This window comes from Pongo pygmaeus, chromosome 3, assembly GCF_028885625.2.
Source record: "Pongo pygmaeus isolate AG05252 chromosome 3, NHGRI_mPonPyg2-v2.0_pri, whole genome shotgun sequence".
NCBI classification, from domain to species: Eukaryota; Metazoa; Chordata; class Mammalia; order Primates; family Hominidae; genus Pongo; species Pongo pygmaeus.
In genome coordinates this window covers 111,002,350-111,021,442 of record NC_072376.2, presented here as the reverse complement: position 1 = coordinate 111,021,442, position 19,093 = coordinate 111,002,350, and the positions used below count along the sequence as shown (strand labels likewise).

Genomic DNA, 19,093 nt, shown 5'->3' with positions numbered 1-19,093 from the left:
CTGAGTTCAAATACTGGCTCCTCCAGTATTTGACATGTGTGGAATACACACATCTCATCTGTGTCATGTTGGCCAACTGAGTTAACTTCTCTGAGATGCCGTTTCCTTGTTTGGCAGTAGGTATACTATTCTCACCTTATAGGATTGTTGTGAAGGTTAAATGAGACCTCCCTCAGCACAGTGTCTGCTCTAAGGCAGATGCCCACTGGAGACATGGCTCCCTCCCCTGGACACATGATCATAAGCTGTCCACTCTTAATATGGGGCAAGAGCACAAAGGTAGTTTTGAAAGTGGCCTCAAATTTTAGGAGAGTTTCAGGCTCCAATCCATGGACCAGAGAATTGGGTTTGTTTTGTGGTCTCTTGAGAAGGATGTGAAGTGTTTTGATCTCCTTGGTAACTGCAGAGACTGCTCTCTCAAAGCCCTTTGGGTTAATTTCTGAGTTGGGCCAGGCCTCTGCTGGAGTGAGTTTTCAAGGTGAACCCCAGCCTGGTAGACAGTGTGGTGAACACAGCACCTGCTGAGCTGACACCATCAGCGCATGAATCAGTACATCCCCCAGACCCAGATGTGGCGACATCTACTTATAAGAGGCCTGGAGGGTAAATCCCCAAACCGGATCATAGCTGGAAGAATGAGATTTCCACTGGAAGAAACACATTTTCTTAGCAGATAGGACTTTCAACATATTCATGTGACATACAGAAGCATTGAAAGCAAAAATGATTACCCCATACTTAATATCAGTCTGAGTTTTAAACCTAGGGCTAATATTGCAGTTCAACATTAGACATAATAATTTAAAGAATTCATTTTGTCTGAGTTTTAAATCAACTGTAAAGATGCAAAGGATGACTGTCTCCAGGGGAAGCCGATTTATGTGCAATTGTTCAGAGATCATAGGATCTGCTGTTTGGAAGGAACATTAACAATTATGTGACACGAATCACCTCCACAACACTCTTGACAACATCCAGTGATAGTCAACTCATTCATTCAGATAACATTTATTGAGCACATAGCATGGGCAGGGCTTGTGCTGAATTCTAGGGAAATGTGGATGAAGTGACCTAGTTTCAGTCCTCATGAAGTTTATCCAGTTGTAGGAAGGGTATGTGCATATACCTAAAATAATACATTGCAATAAATGCTACTTAGGGGTGTATATATGTTTAATGGTTCCCACAGCAAAGTGCTCACCATTTCTGTCTCTTTAGGTTGCCCTTCCTGTTGGAAAGACCTTCATTCCACCAAATTAGAATCATGTCCCACTAGTTTTCACTCACTGATTCTGGATCTACCCTGTTGGATCCCAGAGAATAAGTCTTTCCACATGTTAACCCGGGAGGTATGTCAGGGTGAGGGCCTGGTTTCTTCTGAGTTTCCAGGCTAAACATCTGCTTCTCTCTAGGTGGTCCTCACAGGATGTAGGCTGGAGCCCCTTGTCCATTTTGTTGGTGCTCATCTGGCCCGGCTCTGGTGTGTTTTCTGCACCATGGAGAGGAAGCTTTAGGGGCTGTAGAGAGTGTGGCTGGATTGCGTCCTTTCTCCCCTCATCAGTCTAGCTTGGAATCCACTGTAGATCACGGTGTCTGCAGCTCACTGAGAGTCCCAAGTTGGTTGCAGCCCAACTGGTTACCCCATCCACCTCACCTGTGGCTGATTTTCAGAGGCAGTTGCAGGATTCCACAATGACACAGTGATATTTCAGCCCACCTGTCCACCTGCTGAGATCACTCCAGAGCCTCCATCTAGCATCTTCCCCATTCCGCCCAGCTTGGTTTCAGCTGTACATTTTGATTAACCTCCTCCCTCTATTCCTTCTGCTAAGGGAGACTGTCCTTTTGCCCCACCATGCCACCTGGGAAAATTCTGGTTCAGTAGGTCCAGGATAGACACTGCGATGCTCTATTTTAACAAGCCTCCTAGATTGTTGTGACTGCAGTCAAGTTTAGTTATCATTGATAAAAGCCAGTGATATGCTGTTGAGCAGGCCAAGGACAGAGCCCAATGACATGTCACTAGAAATTTCCTTTGGGGTTGACACTCATTCGCTTATGTGTGCCCTTGGGTGTCATCAGTCAAAGAGTTTCTCATCCATCTACTTGTCGTTACATCAGAGTATATTTCTGCATCTTGTCTTTGTAGATAAATGGTATCTTTCACTTTTTCACTGATTAACTGGCCTAGGCACTTAACTGAACCTAGCACTTTCTTATTGAACCCATGCTGGGTCCTGAAGCACATCATTTTCTCATCCAGGTACTTGGGAACCTTTATCAGCAAAGCAAGGACTAAGGCATAATACATCACTCCTCAATTCGAGAAACGTTTTCCTCACTTGGCTTTCAGGATATCACACTCTCCTGGTTTCCATACCTCACATGTGGTGCCTTCTCACATGTGTTTGCTAGTTCCACCTCATTTCCCTGACCTCTAAATTTTGGAGTGCCCAAGGCTCAGTCTGAGCCTTCACTCATCTTAAGAAATCTCATCTAGACTTGGGGCTTTACACGCCATCTGTCACTGATGACTTCCAAATTAATATTTTTGCTTCCGACCTCATCTGAATTCTAGACTTGCATAGCCAGTAGCCTACCCAGCATCCACACTGAAATGCCTAGTGGGCTTCTGAAACGTAACACATTCAAAACAACACACCTGATTCTCATGCCCTCCCAACCTGCTCTTCCCAATTGCAGTAAAGAAACAACTCCACTCTTCTACTTGCTCATTCCTGACACTCTGCTTTCTTTTCTCCTCATACCATATTCAGCCCATCAGCAAATACCGTCAGCTCTACTTTGAAACTATATTGAAAATCCGATTTCTTCCACCACCTCCACTGTTATACCCTGGTCTAAGTGGCCACCACATCTTGCCTGCATTTGTGCAGAAGCCTTCCAATTATCTCCCTGCCTCTGCTCTTGCACCCTGACCCTCACCCTAGGGCTGTCTCCTTGCAGCAGCTGGAGTGATCCTTTAGAAATGTAAGACAGATCCTTTTACCTCTCTGCTTCTAGCCCTCCAGTGAGCTTATCTTCTCACTCAAAGCCATATATGGTGCCCATGGCCTGTGTGACATTTGCTTTCATACTGTTTGCTTCCTCACTGTGTCCTATGGTCCTACTTATCAACTTGCTATTCCTCCTGCATCCCAAACATACCCCCACCACCCCAGGGCCTTTGCACTTGCCCGTGCCTGGCATGCTGTTCCCCAGAAAACCACATCAGTGCTATCTTCTACTTCCTGGTTTCTTCTCAAATGTCACCTTTGACCTAGCCCTTTCTTCCCCTTCCTTGTGTTTTTCCTTCTCATGGGACTCATCACTTAGACGCTAACAAGTTTATTGCCTGGACTTTTTGTTTACTACTACACTCTAGTACCTAGAACGTTAGATGGCACATAGCAAGTATTCAAGAGGTATTGCTTATGAAAGAATGAATGAGCAAATGAGCAATGACAGCATTCTTTAAAACACTGGCTATATCATGGAGTTATAGAAGTCAGTACTTGCCTCACATCTCCAGTAAGCATACTATATTAGCGATTCTTACAGAATAAAAGGAGGTAAATACGTGTGGTTTCTGAAGTCTGATTTGAGAATAATATGGGGTTAGAAACAAAATACATATATTGTCTATATCAGAAAAGAAAAAAATTACTTCTGTCGTAAAAGTGGAAATCTATATATGATTATCTCATTTCATGGAAAAATTAGGGATGCCATTCCTTTTCCATTTTGCTCAACTCTTATGCTTATTACTTAGTTCTTAAGTGGGAGCAAGAGGGAGAGTGATCACTCACACTTAGAAGTAAAGGTATTGGGGCAAGGGAGGACTCAGCTTTTCAGAGGATGGAAAATGCCTTTCCCTGATCCTTAGTGTGAATTGAATGTTCCCATTCTTCCCCTGCCTCCCTAATAACAGCACCTAGCCCACTAAGCGGAGCGGATACCTACTCCTGGCTTGTCTGGCCTGGAAACTCCTTGAGGACAGGAGCCTGTCTTTGCCCTTTATTCTCAGTTCCTAGCACAGTGCCTCCTACACAATGGATGCCCAGAAGCTGTTTGTGACTAAGCCAATGAGAACATGTAAAAAGAGCTTTACACATTGTAAAATGCTACACAGGAAAAAAATACCGCTTTTTATAAAGGAGTTGCATTTGCACTTCCCTGACTTCTAGATCCCCTCAAGTTAACTTTAAGAGAATGACATTCTATTTCATAGGTGGGGAAACCGAGGCACAGAGATGTTAAACTGGAAGTCTGGCCCTCTCCCTTCCAGTCCTCTGGCCAGTCCCGCATCATATTCCATTGCACTCACTAGGCTGGGTTCTCTAGGGGTGGTTGGAAGGAAAGAACTGGTGCCCAGTGCTGATCCCGGTAGGGAGAAGGGGGAATTAGAGGAGCTCTAGTCCCCATATTGCTTTTCTCCTTGGCTTTGCTGTAGATGATGATTCTTTTTCCTGGAGGGTTTTTCCCAGCCCACTGTCTGTGATTTTAGGCCTCAATGCAGAACGCTCCAGTTCTTCCTGTCATAATTATACAGGAGACTCACCTTGGAAAACCTTTCCCTATTTGCCCGGGAAGGAAAATTCAGTGAGATTCATTGATTCAGGAATGTCATAGCAGTACAGGCCAGTTTCTGTAGCCAGAGGGAGGCAATAGAGGAAAATGGTTACTCAGATGACTTGAGCAGAAAAAAATAGATTTCTTAGCATTGAAACTTCACTTTTACACTGTTGGTGGGACTGTAAACTAGTTCAACCATTGTGGAAGTCAGTGTGGCGATTCCTCAGGGATCTAGAACTAGAAATACCATCTGACCCAGCCATCCCATTACTGGGTATATACCCAAAGGACTATAAATCATGCTGCTATAAAGACACATGCACGCGGATGTTTATTGTGGCACTATTCACAATAGCAAAGACTTGGAACCAACCCAAATGTCCAACAATGATAGACTGGATTAAGAAAATGTGGCACATGTACACCATGGAATACTATGCAGCCACAAAAAATGATGAGTTCATGTCCTTTGTAGGGACATGGATGAAATTGGAAATCATCATTCTCAGTAAACTATCGCAAGGACAAAAAACCAAACACCGCATGTTCTCACTCATAGATGGGAATTGAACAATGAGAACACATGGACACAGGAAGGGGAATATCACGCTCTGGGGACTGTTGTGGGGTGGGGGGAGGGGGGAGGGATAGCATTAGGAGATATACCTAATGCTAAATGGCGAGTTAATGGGTGCAGCACACCAGCATGGCACATGTATACATATGTAACTAACCTGCACATTGTGCACATGTACCCTAAAATTTAAAGTATAATAATAACAAAAAAAAGAAAAATAGAAAAAATAAAGCAATATTAGTGACTTAAAATTGACCATATCAACAAGCAAAAACCAAAATGGGGAGAAAATGGAGAGCAGATAGGCAAAACAAACAGACAAAAAAAAAAAAAAAAACACCCCCCCCCAAAAAAAACAAAAAAGCTCTCAGTAATTGTATTATCCTGAGACTTTTGTGTGAATAATGTAGTCAAAATAAATGAGTGATTATAGAGAGAAAAAAAAAGAAATTTCTTTAAGGAGACATTTCTGAGATGCTGAAAATACTTCTATGAAGACTTGGTTTTATCGACTGAAAGTAGATTGCGATTCTTTTCCTCAATTATCCCAGTGATTCCCTCAAGTTCTCTGTTGTATCTAAAGAGCTGGAAACCGGCCGGGCGCAGTGGCTCACACCTGTAATCCCAGCACTTTGGGAGGCCGAGGCGAGCGGATCACGAGGTCAGGAGATCGAGACCATCCTGGCTAACACGGTGAAACCCCGTCTCTACTAAAAATACAAAAAATCAGCCAGGCGTGGTGGCAGGCGCCTGTAGTCCCAGCTACTTGGGAGGCTGAGGCAGGAAAATGGTATGAACCCGGGAGGCGGAGCTTGCCCTGAGCCCAGATCGCGCCACTGCACTCCAGCCTGGGCAGCAGAGTGAGACTCCATCTCAAAAAAAAAGAGCTGGAAACCAAACAGCTCATGGTCAGTACCTGGAAGTATCTGACGTGCTCTAATCAGTAATGTTTCACACACACATGAAGTATATGGGAAGAAAATTTAATGTTTCTCTATGTATTCCCCCTTTAAACTGTATTCAGTGGGGTTTCTCAGGGATGAAAATTTAGTTGGGTCAAAAATTCAATGACTTTATTGTTCACTCTCAGATATCACAGTCCTCCTCTCACTTTGAGGCACAGATCCAGGCCCAGTGATTAGACAGGGCTGGATAATAAAACTCCAAACCTAACTTTGCATTAGCATGTTCTCCCTGCCGAGCCCATCTGCCTTGGCCCCTGAGGAGGGGAGGGAACATGGGCCCTTGCCCTCTGCATCCTCCTACTGGCCCCTGGCCCTCCCCAGATGCCTCTGCCCATCGCCTTCTCGGGTAGAAGCTGGGGTGGGCTGTGCCCTCTGGGCCTGGTGGAAGTTAAAGAGGAGCATGTCCTGGTCTTTGTGAAGCTCCCCTGCTGAGTCCCTGTGCCTAGTGATTTCCTTGAGCTTGGTGGCCATCTCAATTCCAGGCGACCGCCTGGCAGCCCTGTTCATACCTGGCCACCTTCCTCAGCCAGTGCACCTCTGAGCTCTGCCCTCTGAGGTGACTTCTTTGCATGCCTGCAGGCAGCCCTGTCTGACAGCGTCCAGGATGACCTCAGGCCACCTCTTCCGTGCTGCCCCCGTGTTTTCTCCAGAACATACTCATCTGGGAGTGAGGTCAGTCCCCCCAGAACAGCCCGTGCCTGTCCTCACCTACTTCTGATACCAGAGCAGCCGCTGGCCCTTCTCTCTCTGGGTTGCCAGGGCAGGAGGCAGCCCACAGGCCCTTCCTAGGCAGAGTCGGGCCCTAATGGCTGTGCGGGTCAAGTGCAGAGAACCACTTCAGAGCTCCCGGGAGGTGCCCTTAGAACTCCTCCTGAGGTTTAGGGTGAGAAAGAGGCTATCCACACCCCACCCCCAGGCCCTGGGCAGTGGTGTCACAGCATAGCAACTGCTTTCTCCAGAGAAACCTTGCCTCTCAGTCCTCCTCTGACCCCTTTGTCCCTGCCAGATTTCACCGAGGCGCACAAAAGAAAGATGTCCTTTGCCGGTGGTGGTGGAGGTGGGGTGTGGTGGGGAGGTCTTTTCTCCTACTCACTTTGGTTTTCAGATAGTAGTCAGTGAAATCGGAGGCAAGAATGTTATAACATATTGTGTATATTTTTCTTAAAATTTTAGAAACATATGTATGATGTTGCGTTGGAAATAAGAATCCTCCTGCCCGCTGCTACCCCAGCTTCCAGCAATAGATCACAGGGAGTGGTGTGAACCCTGCTTTCGGGTCAGGCGGCCCAGGCTCAGAACCCTGCTCTGTCACTTCCTAACCTGGGCTACCTGGGCATGTTAGTTCCTCTCTGTGTCTGTCTCCTCACATGGGTAAGAGTGCCTGCCTGGCTGGTTTCTGGTGAGGGTGAAGTAGTCCAGGTAGCCCAGTGCCTGGCTGGAGTCACTGCTGAGAAGTGTAGTTCTTTTGGTGCTGCTTTTATTCAGGCCTTCAGCAGATCTCACCTGGATCACCCCAGAGCCTGCTAGCTGCTTCCACAGCACCTGACTGCCACCTGAGCGGGCTTCTAAGTTCAGAAATGGCCTGGAGCTTCCTCTGCTCCAAATGCCTTCAGATACAAACCCAGCCTCGCCCAACCAGCCTCTTCATCTCTTCTCATCGCTTGTCACGTAGAGGCCCCACTGGGCCAGATCCTGTCACTTTGTCTGCACTCTTACTGATAGGACCTTCTGCCCCTCCCCATGCACCCCCATGACACCCACTGCTTGTGCCTCTGCTCCGCGCACTCTGTTCTTAACCGTCTCCCCTCTAGACTCAGCTCCTGAGGGTGTCACTGTATGTTTTGCTAGAAATACCCTTGACTAACATAATACCTGGCAACTCACAGGTGATCCTCATGAAAGTATTTGCTCAATAAATGAACGAGTCGCATATCTTTGAGGTCCTAGAATAGAGGATCACCTGCCGCTAGTCCAGACTTCACCTTTTTTTCACTTGAGTTTAGGAGCACCATGATCAGAGCCTGTTTTAGCTCAGGCTGCTGTAACAAAATACTATAGACTGGGTGGCTTAAATGACAAACATTTCCTTCTCACAGTTCGCCAGGCTGGGAAGTACAAGATCAAGGTGGTGACAGATTCAGTTCCTGGTGAGGGCCCTTGGTTTGCAGCCGCCTTTTTGCTGTGTGCTGGCATGGCAGAGTGAGAGAGGGAGGGCCCTGGTCTCTTCCTTTTCTTTTTTTTTTTTTTTTGAGATGGAGTCTCTCTGTGTCACCCAAGCTAGAGTGCAGTGGCACGATCTTGGCTCACTGCAACCTCTGCCTCCTGGGTTCAAGCAGTTCTCCTGCTCAGCCTTCCGAGTAGCTGGGACTACAAGGTGCATGCCTGGCTGATTTTTGTATTTTTAGTAGAGACGGGGTTTCACTGTGTTGGCCAGGCTGGTCTCGAACTCCTGACCTCATGATCTGCCCACCTTGGCCTCCCAAAGTGCTGGGATTACAGGTGTGAGCCACTGTGCCCAGCCTCTTCCTTTTTTTATAGACACTAATCCCATCATGGGGGTCCCACCCTCATGACATCTTCCAAACCTAATTACCTCCCAAAGGCCCCACCTCAAAATACTACCACACTGGGGCTTAGGGTATCAGAATGTGAATTTGGGGGAGTCATGAACATTTAGTCCATACCAGAACCTCTATTAAATCTTTCAGCTTAAACTTTACACCTAGGCTGGAATGTTTCTAGGTATGTCTCCTGTCTTCTGAATGTAAATGAAAATATCTGGGAATGGCTGAGAACATGGGTGATTTCTGAAAGGCTGCGCTTTTGCATGTGGCTGTTTCCATGTTGATGGGGCAGTTGCTCCCATCGGAGTGTGTAGGGATGGTAGTTCCCCTGCCTGTGAGCAGTACCACCTGATGGAACTTGGTACTGCTGGCCTCCCCAGCAGCTAATTGATTGCAGGATTTTATGGAGACCTAAAAGATGACTTCCCCTCCTCCTCCTCTTCTCCTCAAAGGCAGGTCATGGCCCCTTTTTAATCTGCAAAAAAAGGATTACTCGAGTTTCACTGATGACCTTTTTTGACGAGAAAAAATGGGAAGGAGCCATGCACCTTTGAAGCAGCTAGTCGTCTTTTATCCTTGTATCTCTTTGCCAGGCATGAACTAAGCTGCTGTTGCTCCCTTACATCTCCCTGGACTGTTCAGGGCCTGACAAGCTTTCTTCTCATTCCTAGCCATTACTCTGGCCACTTCCTTAGATGGATGGATGTTTGGAGTTTTACAGAGTGGCGGAGCATCTTTGAGAAGTTTTTATAGGGGCAGGTTCCTCTGTGGCCCCGTGGTCTCTATTTGGTCTTACTGTGTATACTGTTTAGAACCACATTTCTAACTCTCCAGGATCACCCCTCTCTGAGTAGCTGTATTTTCTTTGAAATGTCATTCCTTGTTACCCTTTCTCACTAGGGAAATCCTTCTCTATCTCTTACTCTAGGAAAACTGTTGTCAGTAGGATCTGGTTTATGGAGGGGTCGGTGAATCAAGAGCTAGTCTCATAAATCTCAAAGGGGTCTACCTGGCCCGGCTTCGGGTACACATTTCATAGGCCTGTCTCTCTCTCTTTCTTATCCAGCACTTGGAAGGAATGTGCTTGTATATGCAAAAGCAGAAGAGTCCCAGACCTTGGGGTTTATTAATGCTATTTTTGTATTTCTTTTCTGTGTGGGTTGAGAGAAGAAGCTTGCCAGGTGGCACACAGAGGCTCCCCTGTGCTGGTGATGAAAAAAAAAACGCAGACACTCCTGAAGTTTATTGGTGTGGAACCCTTCTGGAGTTTTGTTTGCCTTTTCGTTTCTGCATGTGCATAGAAACCTCTTTCAAGAAGAAATAGTTACTCAGAACATATTCCTTTATTGCGGAAGCATGGGGAAGAAGCTGCTTAAATTCCAGAGACAGCTGAATGAATAAGGCACTAATGAGGAGAGGGAAGGTTGGCTGGTTTTTTTTTTTTTTTTTTTTTTTTGAGACGGAGGCTCTCTCTGTCTCCCAGGCTGTAGTGCAGTTTCGCAGTCTCAGCTCACTGGCGTGTGCAAGCTCCGCCTCCTCCTGGGTTCACGCCATTCTCCTGCCTCAGCCTCCCGAGTAGCTGGGACTATGCCCACCACCACACCCGGCTAATTTTTTGTATTTTTAGTAGAGACAGGGTTTCACCACGTTAGCCAGGATGGTCTCTATCTCCTGACCTCTTGATCCACCCACCTCGGCCTCCCAGAGTGCTGGGATTACAGGCATGAGCCACTACGCCTGGCCGGTTGGCTGGTTTTTCACATTCTTACTGAGACATACTGTGTTCATCAAACCACTGAACAGCCAGATCTAACGGGGATAGAACATAGTTCAGCCACTGGAAGGTCACTCCAGAGTGGTGACTGACAACCAGTGTGCCAGTCAGCACCCCAGCAACAGAGGTATCCTTGCTCCTGGTTCCATGTGCCACCATCGTGGCAACACCACTGCTGTCTTACCGCAGTCACTGACTCCTCCCTGCCATCTTCTCTGCTGTACCACTTCTCCATACCCTAAGCTTCCACCACTCGTGGCTTCTGCCTACTCCTGGCTTCAGCTTCCTCATGGCCTCCCCCTTCTGCCTTTTCTCTCCATGTCTTAGATTATTTCCAATTCCCCCCAAAAGAAGATCTTATTAACAAGTTAGTGACTGTCACCTCTGTTAGGCATGATCATCAGGTGTGGCCATGGCTTTCCTTAGAGGGGGTCAGGCAGGGCAAGTACCCAGAGCAAAACAGTTTCTTCTCCAGTGCAGTTGGGTTAGACACTCCTCCTGGGTGCTTCTGCAGTGTCTGGTGTCTTCTTCTTGTTCTAATAATTATATTATTAATATAATAGTGATAACAGTGATGATGGCAGTATACTTTTCTTGAATTCTTATTATATTCGAAGCACTTCACATCGTGTTTGGATTTACTTGGATTGTTTCCATCATCCTCATAATAACCTTAGGACGTAGAGTACCATTTTCACAGATATAGAAATTGAGGCTTAGGCAGATGAGGTAATCTGCCTAAGATGACACAGGTAGTAAGTGCGATCTTAGGCAGGTTACTTCATCTGCCTAAGCCTCAATTTGGCTTAGGATTGGGATTCAAGACAAGCTAGTCTGTATTATAGTGTCTGTCTGTCTGTCTCCCCCATTGTCCAGGCTACCCCACTCTCTGAGTTTTGGATTTACTTGGATCCCAGGAGATATTGGAGGTGAGCCACATTGGCTTAAGTACAGTTCAGGATGGTTTGTTCAGGAGGAGGTTGACTCTGGAATGTTCTCTCTGCCCCACTCTAGAGCAGGCTAGTCTAAGTGGCTGGAATATCAGACTCTCCCTTGTACCACGATGGGTGCAAATGGATACATTGTTGCTTGTTGGCTCTCTAAACTTCTGTTATAATGCTGTTGCCTCAGACATGGACCACTAATGTGTCTTATTTCTTCTTAGACATATACTGGTCTCTTTACTAAGTTATGAGAGATGCCGTCTGGTACCTAGTGGATAATAGAAATCTCCTATTGCAGAATCATCTCTTAAAGGCTTCAAATGGATATGCCAGAGTTAGTTGTCCAAAAGCTAATTTGTAGAATGGCCAATTTGTTGAATATATTGTTTTCTTTCAACTTTTTAAATGGACTACTATTCATTTTGTCTTTATAGCAGCACTTTATGTTATGGTCAATTTGTTTTTTGCCCCTGCTGCCTGCTGAAACAACAGCTGTAGACTTTAGAAGCAGGAGAAGAGAAGATTAAGGATCCTAAGAAGAATATTGACATAGCATATAGTCTGCGTACGAAGAATTCTTATGAATATATTCATTTATATCAGTTCTTACTAATAAAATCTTAATGTATTAATAAGATATATGTAGAGGAATTCTTCCCACATAGCATTCTGAATCGATCATCTTGAATATATTTTTCTCATCACCTGCAGTCTTGGTCTCTGGCTCTCTCTCTCTCTCTCATTCTGAATCTTTCTGTTTCTGCTACTACTGTTCAGAATCTCACTTTCATATGTCAATTAAAACAGATGGAAGTAACTACGTGTGGCCCGTTACTCTGCTTCTCACTCATTTATCCTCGTTCCAGTTAGATTCAGCTTCATGGGATATTTTCTGACGTTATCTGCAAAGTCTAGTACCCTTGACATCTTTAGCCCCCAGGGCTTGCTATGCTTGTAGGATTCAGGTAAGAGAAGGATGAGAACTTCCTATGGAATATAGATGCCAAGCTCTGTGTGTGCACTTCTGGCATAAACAGGTACAGAAGAGAATACTCGAATAACATTTTGTATTTATTTATTTACTTATTTATGTTTTATTACTTTTTGAGATGTGATTTCAGTCTGTTGCCCAGGCTGGAGTGCAGTGACGTGATCATGGCTCACTGCAGCCTCCAACTCGTGGGCTCAAGTGATCTTTCTGCCTCAGCATCCCAAGTAGCTAGGACTACAGGCACACACCAGTGCACCTGACTTATTTTTAAATTTTTTCTAGAGATGGGGTCTTGTTTTATTGCCCAGGCTGGTCTCAAACTTCTGGCTTCAGGCAATCCCCCTACCTCGGCCTCCCAATGTATTGATTTTTTTCTGTGTTTGAGGTTTTAAAAGTTGGTATTTAAACTCAAGGGCTGAACATTCAAGTTTACATGCAGAATTGGAGGTTAAACCATGTTATGCATTATTTGTCAGTAACATAGACAAATCACCTAAAAGTTCCATAAAAGTTCCACAGAACTGCTCATTTCATTGATGGTGCTGAATTCATAGTGAGTTAACATGAATGAGACTGTTTACACTGGCTTAATTACTACGTTGACTTGAAATATCAGCCAGCTGGGGAAAATGACCATTTAAAACCTGGCACATCCCTTTGCTCCCTATACCCACATTTTTTCCCAGCTTCGGCCGTGTGTGTGTGTCTGTGTGTCTATGTGCATGTCTGTGTGTGCATTTACATGCATGGAGGACTGAAGCATAGTTTATTCAAAGCTTTTGTGTTGTGCGGGACTTCGCAGATGCAAATGAAGAAAGACCCAAAGAGAACCAGCATAAGCAATCAAGGGAGTGTATCTAAGGCTCCTGGAGTGACACATAGAGCTCTAGGGCAGGCCTCAGGAACCACTGGACTGGGGACTTACAATGCTGTCTGGATTTTCCCTCCCTACTCTTGTTCTTTGTTTCTTCCTGAGCGCTGGTTTTCTGCTTCTCACTGCAGTCTGACTTTCTCCACATGATAAGAAATAGGACATGCTGCACAAGGCTCTGGAGTTTGGCATTTTAGAGTCTCAGCCACTAGAGAAAGGTGCCTGTTCTAAATCCTGGCACTTCAGGAAGGGAATCCAGGCTTGTCAGCCCTCACCAGGCCAGCAGGATTGTGTGAGATCTTGGCAGCTCTGAGGGGTCATGGAGTGAGAGGAGGGGCGAAGGCATCCTTACAAGGAGGAGGTGGTGCTGTTCCCAGAAGAGGCGGGAGCCTCAGGTTCGCAGAAGACTAGGTGTCTGCTGGTGGTGTTCTTGCACATTCCTAAGGATTTACCGTGAATCTGAGTGCCTGTTTTAAATTACTTGGCAGACTTAACTGTAATCTTAGATTTTTTTCTTACAGCTTCTTGTCAACTACAAGGTTTAGTTATAATTACTCTTCAGCAGGCATATACCAGCACTTCTTGCTCATCTGTCAAATTGAGCTGAATGAAATTTAAACGTCCAGAAAGAAACCCCATCTTTAGGACAACAGAAGACTGAACAGTCAACTCCCTATCATTTTTGTAATCCAAATCACTGTTGTCAGGATTATGTTCCCCTTTTTTTTTTTTTTTTTTAAGACAGAGTCTTGCTCTGTCACCAGGCTGGAGTGCAGTGGCTCAATCTCAGCTCACTGCAACCTCTGCCTCCTGGGTTCAAGCGATTCTCCTGCCTCAGCCTCCCGAGTAGCTGGGATTACAGGCACGTACCACCACGTACAGCTCATTTTTGTATTTTTAGTTGAGACGGGGTTTCACTGTGTTGGCCAGGATGGTCTCGATTTCTTGACCTCATGATCTGCCCGCCTTGGCCTCCCAATCCCTCTGTGTAGTCAAAAGCAATAAAACTGCTGCTCTTCAGTGAATGTTGGGAAATTGTGCGCAGACGAAAGAATAAGTCTGTTTTTTTCTCCTGCTGGGTAAGTAATCCCTAATTTTCCCTAATCCCAAGGGGAAAAATACTGGCCATTGGGCATTGACTTCCACATTCACTTCTTGTGTTTCAAGATTTGAGGTAGTGATGATGGTTAATAATATATTCTTGAAAAATGCTGAGTGGATGTAAAGTGTTCTCACCACAAAAATGATAACTGTGTGAGGTAATGCACATGCTAACTAGCCAGATTTAGTCATTCCACTATTTATATATACACGCACCTCAAAACATGGACATGTACAATACATACAATTTTTTTTTTTTTCTGAGACGGAGTCTCGCTTTGTCACCCAGGCTGGAGTGCAGTGGCACGATATCGGCTCACTGCAAGCTCTGCCTCCCGGGTTCACACCATTCTCCTGCCTCAGCCTCCCGAGTAGCTGGAACTACAGGTGCGTGCCACCACGCCTGGCTAATTTTTTGCATTTTTAGTAGAGACGGGGTTTCACCGTGTTAGCCAGGATGGTCTCGATTTCCTGACCTCGTGATCTGCCCGTCTCAGTCTCCCAAAGTGCTGGGATTACAGGCGTGAACCACCACGCCCGGCCAATACATACAATTTTATGTCCATTTCAGTTTTTTAAAATTTTAAAATAATTTTAAATAAATAGATAAAGGATATATTCTTTTCACCCAGGAAAAAAAAGATTTGAGTTAGTTTTCAACTGATAACTATGTGGGTATATTCTGAATCCATTAAAAATAAAGTTTTTGGTAGTCTTTCCTATGCTTTGTGGGAGATTAGTTCCCCCCAGCACACTGTAGTATCTGTTTGCAGCTCTATCTTTGCCAGAATTTAGGATTAGAATCTGCAGTCCAGCTCAGCCCCGCAAATGATTGTTGTTTCCGTGGAAACAGTTGAAGGCCTCTCAATTAAAACTGCCTCTGAAGGCTGGAGAGAGTAAGTATTAAAATGAGTTTGTCTGAGAAGCCAATTTTTATCCTCCAAATTAAACCCAGAGAGTGCAAATGATCTAGGAATCTCCTGACAGTTGGGATCATACTTCTTTGTCTTTGGGGGAGGGATTATTTTGATATTTCGGGCATAGGTATGTTTGCTAGCTTGTTGCTTGCTTTGCCGAGTTGCTCAGATCATTGTCTTTGTTACCCACTGAGCTCTTCATGTACAACCATGGATCATTGGCAAGGGTTTGGGAGCAATCTGATCTTTGTTCGGACTTGTGAGCCGCAACTAAAAAGCCCATTAAAAATGGATGAAATCATAGAACGGTCTTAAAGTTGAAAGGAATCTTAAAGGTCATTAAGGCCTAATTTCCCATCCACTTTGGGAATCTTTCCTAGAATGCTGTTGACAAAGGTTCACAGCATCAGCTCCCCTGTTGGGGAATCCCGTATTTCTCAGGGCAGCCTTCTCTAGTTCATTGAACAGACTTGGTAGTATTGTTACCGAGGGTCCTTGTTCTTGGAGCTCCCAAGATGGTGGCGGGCTGCTTCCAAGGTGGCGGCAAGCCTCTTGTTCTCTGACCTGGGGTTCTTGGCCTCACGATTCCAAGGAATGGAATCTTGGGCCATGCGGTGAGTGTTATAGCTCTATTCAGCTAGATTAGGATGAACCCCGGGCACTTAGCCCGCGCAGGAACAATGGCGAACCTCTAGCGGATTAGGAGCGGCAATGGGCGCCTCGCTGGATCAGGAGCACAGCGGACACCCTGCCGGATCCAGAGGGGTGGAAGTCAGCGGTGGTGTCTACAACGACGGGAATCAGCAGTGGTGGATGGCGAGTGAAAGCTCAGTTCGAACCAGAACAAACACAGACCAGAGAGTGTACAGTTGCAAGATTTAATAGAGTGAAAACAGAGCTCCCATACCACGGGAGGGGACCTAAAGGGGGTTGCCCACTCCCTGCTTGCATGCCTGAGTTTATATCTCGATCATTGTCCCTCCCCCTGTGCTTTCAGGCAATATATGATTTGACTATTTCTTTACCTCCTGCTTTAGCCTAATTTGTATTTTAGTGAGCCCTATTTACTACCTGATTGGTTGGGTGTGAGCTGAGTAGTTACAAGCCCCGTGTTTAAAAGTGGGTACGCTCATCTTTTCCAGCTAGGCTAAGGAATTCTTAGTCGGCCTAGGAAATCCAGCTAGTCCTGTCTCTCAGTATTAGAAATGCCTCTTTATGATGGAACTGACATTTCTCTCTGTCAATTCTGCTACTGCTACCTCTTCTTTCTGGTGCCAAGTTAAGTGTATCTTCTCCCATAATTAAACTTAAAGTCTTTTAAGAATGTCTTCATGTATCCCCAAAGTCTTCTCTCTCTTCCCGTGGCTGAGAAGGTCCATAACCTGAAAACTTCAGGTACTAACATCTGTGGTTAAAGGCATTGTCAGGGGAGAGGCTGGTTTCCTAACAACCCTGGGCCTTTAGCACTGTTGCTTGGATTTTTTATTTTAAGTTTGTTTTTGTAGAGAAAGGGTCTCGCTATACTGCCCAGGCTGGTCTCAAACTCCTGGCCTCAAGCGATCCTCCCACTTCAGCCTCCCAAAGTGTTGGGTTTACAGGTGTGAGCCACTCCACCTAGCCTGTTGCTTGGATTTTGTCTGACTTCTCTGGCAAGTTTTTTCTCAGCATCATTTGTATAGGTGGAGAATTCGGTTTGAGTATTTCTGTGTTTTCCTTCAACGTTTTCCCCCTGGAGTAAATACTCATAGTTCACTGCTTGGAAACCCAAGAAACAAAATTGGATCAAACCTTTGGTCTATGCAGACTTGTAAAGGGTGTGGTTGCCTTCTTTGATGTCACCTCAGAAGTTAATGAATACACCCTCAATCCTAACTGCTTTAATAAGCCTTTCAACCATTTGTCTGTGCCATTAAACCTTAGACTTTTTAAAATTAGGTTTAAGTTTTACATTTTAAGAGTTCTTTATTCCCCATATACATTCTGTTCTTAATATCCTATTATTGTTCGTAAGTTGACACCCCCCTAAAGGAAGAAACAGGCAGAAAAATAGAACAAACGAAATACGCTTCTCCAAATGTTCCTACCTACAACCTTTAAATGGATTAAAACTTAAAACTCCTAAGTTCAGATGTTGGTTAGTGATGACTGGGAAGTACTGGGAAGCAAGTGTGTGGCCCCTGCTTGGTGCTGAAATAGACATTGTGTACTGGTTTCAAAGAAGCAATGGTGTCTGTCACCTTCAGCCCATCACCAAACTGCTCTGAGTTCCATTTTCCTCAAGTATAAAATCAGATGATTGCTTCCTGTTCTTACAGGTTATTGGGAGTGCTTTGAAAACAATTTTTTTTTTTATTATTAAGGCTTTATAGCAAACTATACTGTGATTCTCTGGAGGTATTTTGATTTGAGAGTACAAAACAACTTCAATAAAATTAAAATATTGGTGATATTGGCTGTTTAAGTCCCATGAACATCCACAGTTTCAAAATAATCTTGTAACTAGGTTCTGGGTGGTATTTGATATGATATCACACATAAGGGAAGAGGGGATTTCAGTAAAGAAATGTCATTGTTTGTGGAAAAGTGAAATTACTTGAGGTCCGTTTGGTGTTCTGGTGGCAGAAGAATAAGAGTTGAAAGTGAGGAAGTAACCTTTGACTTGTAAATCATTTAAATTTCAACTGGAAGCGGGTAAGAAATACCCCAACAGCAAGCCACAGAACAGCCACCAGAGCAAACCACACAAGGCTTTTGGGATCTCAGCCTAATAAAGGTCTCCCATGGAGCTCAAGAGTAGATCCTGAGGTACGATTTTTTCTTGGAAAAAAAAAAAACTTGTAGGTGTTTGTAGCCGGGACCGGGTGCTGTGTTAGTTTTCAGCTTCTAGCTCGACCCTATTTCCTGAGAAATGCCAAGGGCTTTGCAATAGGCATTTGTCTAACTTCTGCGTGAACTGGGTCTTATAGAAGATGACCTCCCCCCTCTCTGGGGGTCAGGGGGTGTGTGTGTTTTTTATACATCTGTCTTTTTTTGTTTGTTTGTTTTTACTGAAGACCTCTTATATTTGCAGACATTGAAACCAAAGGTAACACCACGTCTTCTCCTTACAGGGTCTAATGACAGTTTCTTGGGCTCTTCTTTTCTTTCTTTTTTTTTTTTTCTACATATAGTTTTCCCAAAAATATGAACACATTTAGATGATGGAAAGAAAGCAGTTTCCCTCCCTCCTTCCCTCCATCCCCCCTTCCTCCCTTCCTCCCTTCCTCCCTTCTGTTTCTCTCTTTTCTCTTTCTCTCTCTTTCTCTTTCTTTCTCTTTCTCTCTCTCTTTCTTTCCTCTCTTGAGTATTAATCACATACCTGATAATCAGATGCCCTCTGAAGATTTTCTTTGGGAGGGGAAAGGACAAATGCGATAATCTTTACATGTTGGAAAACTGACCCCACATCCCGGTGCCTTGTTGTGTGTTCTTTTCTGCTCCCAGGGAGTTCTGTCCAACATCTCTTCCATCACCGATCTCGGCGGCTTTGACCCAGTTTGGCTCTTCCTTGTGGTGGGAGGAGTGATGTTCATTTTGGGATTTGCAGGGTGCATTGGAGCGCTACGGGAAAACACTTTCCTTCTCAAGTTTGTAAGTATTCCACTCTCTACTCTCAGATTGAGAGCCAAAACTTTACCTTCCATCAAGAGGTCACCGTATCTACAGGCAAGACAGTGAGCTGTACCAAAGGCACTGGCCAAAGTAGGGCCCAGGTCATTATTTTCTTTTGAGAGAGCTCTCTAGCCCTGATTCCCAGTTGTGCCTCCTTAATAAG

General features: G+C 44.9%; 1 protein-coding gene across 5 annotated transcripts in view; it reads left to right on the top strand.

The window, feature by feature from the left end:
* Positions 1–19,093, top strand: part of TSPAN5 (tetraspanin 5) — a 180,716-nt gene that overhangs the window by 145,663 nt on the left and 15,960 nt on the right. For 4 of the 5 annotated variants that reach the window (XM_054484300.2, XM_063664566.1, XM_054484301.2 and 1 more), the window contains one exon: positions 18,763–18,909. The exons of the other annotated variant lie outside the window; for it this stretch is intronic. In XM_054484300.2, the coding sequence (XP_054340275.1) occupies positions 18,763–18,909 (147 nt within the window). The remainder of the gene's footprint in view (positions 1–18,762; positions 18,910–19,093) is intronic. 5 annotated transcript variants of the gene reach the window in all.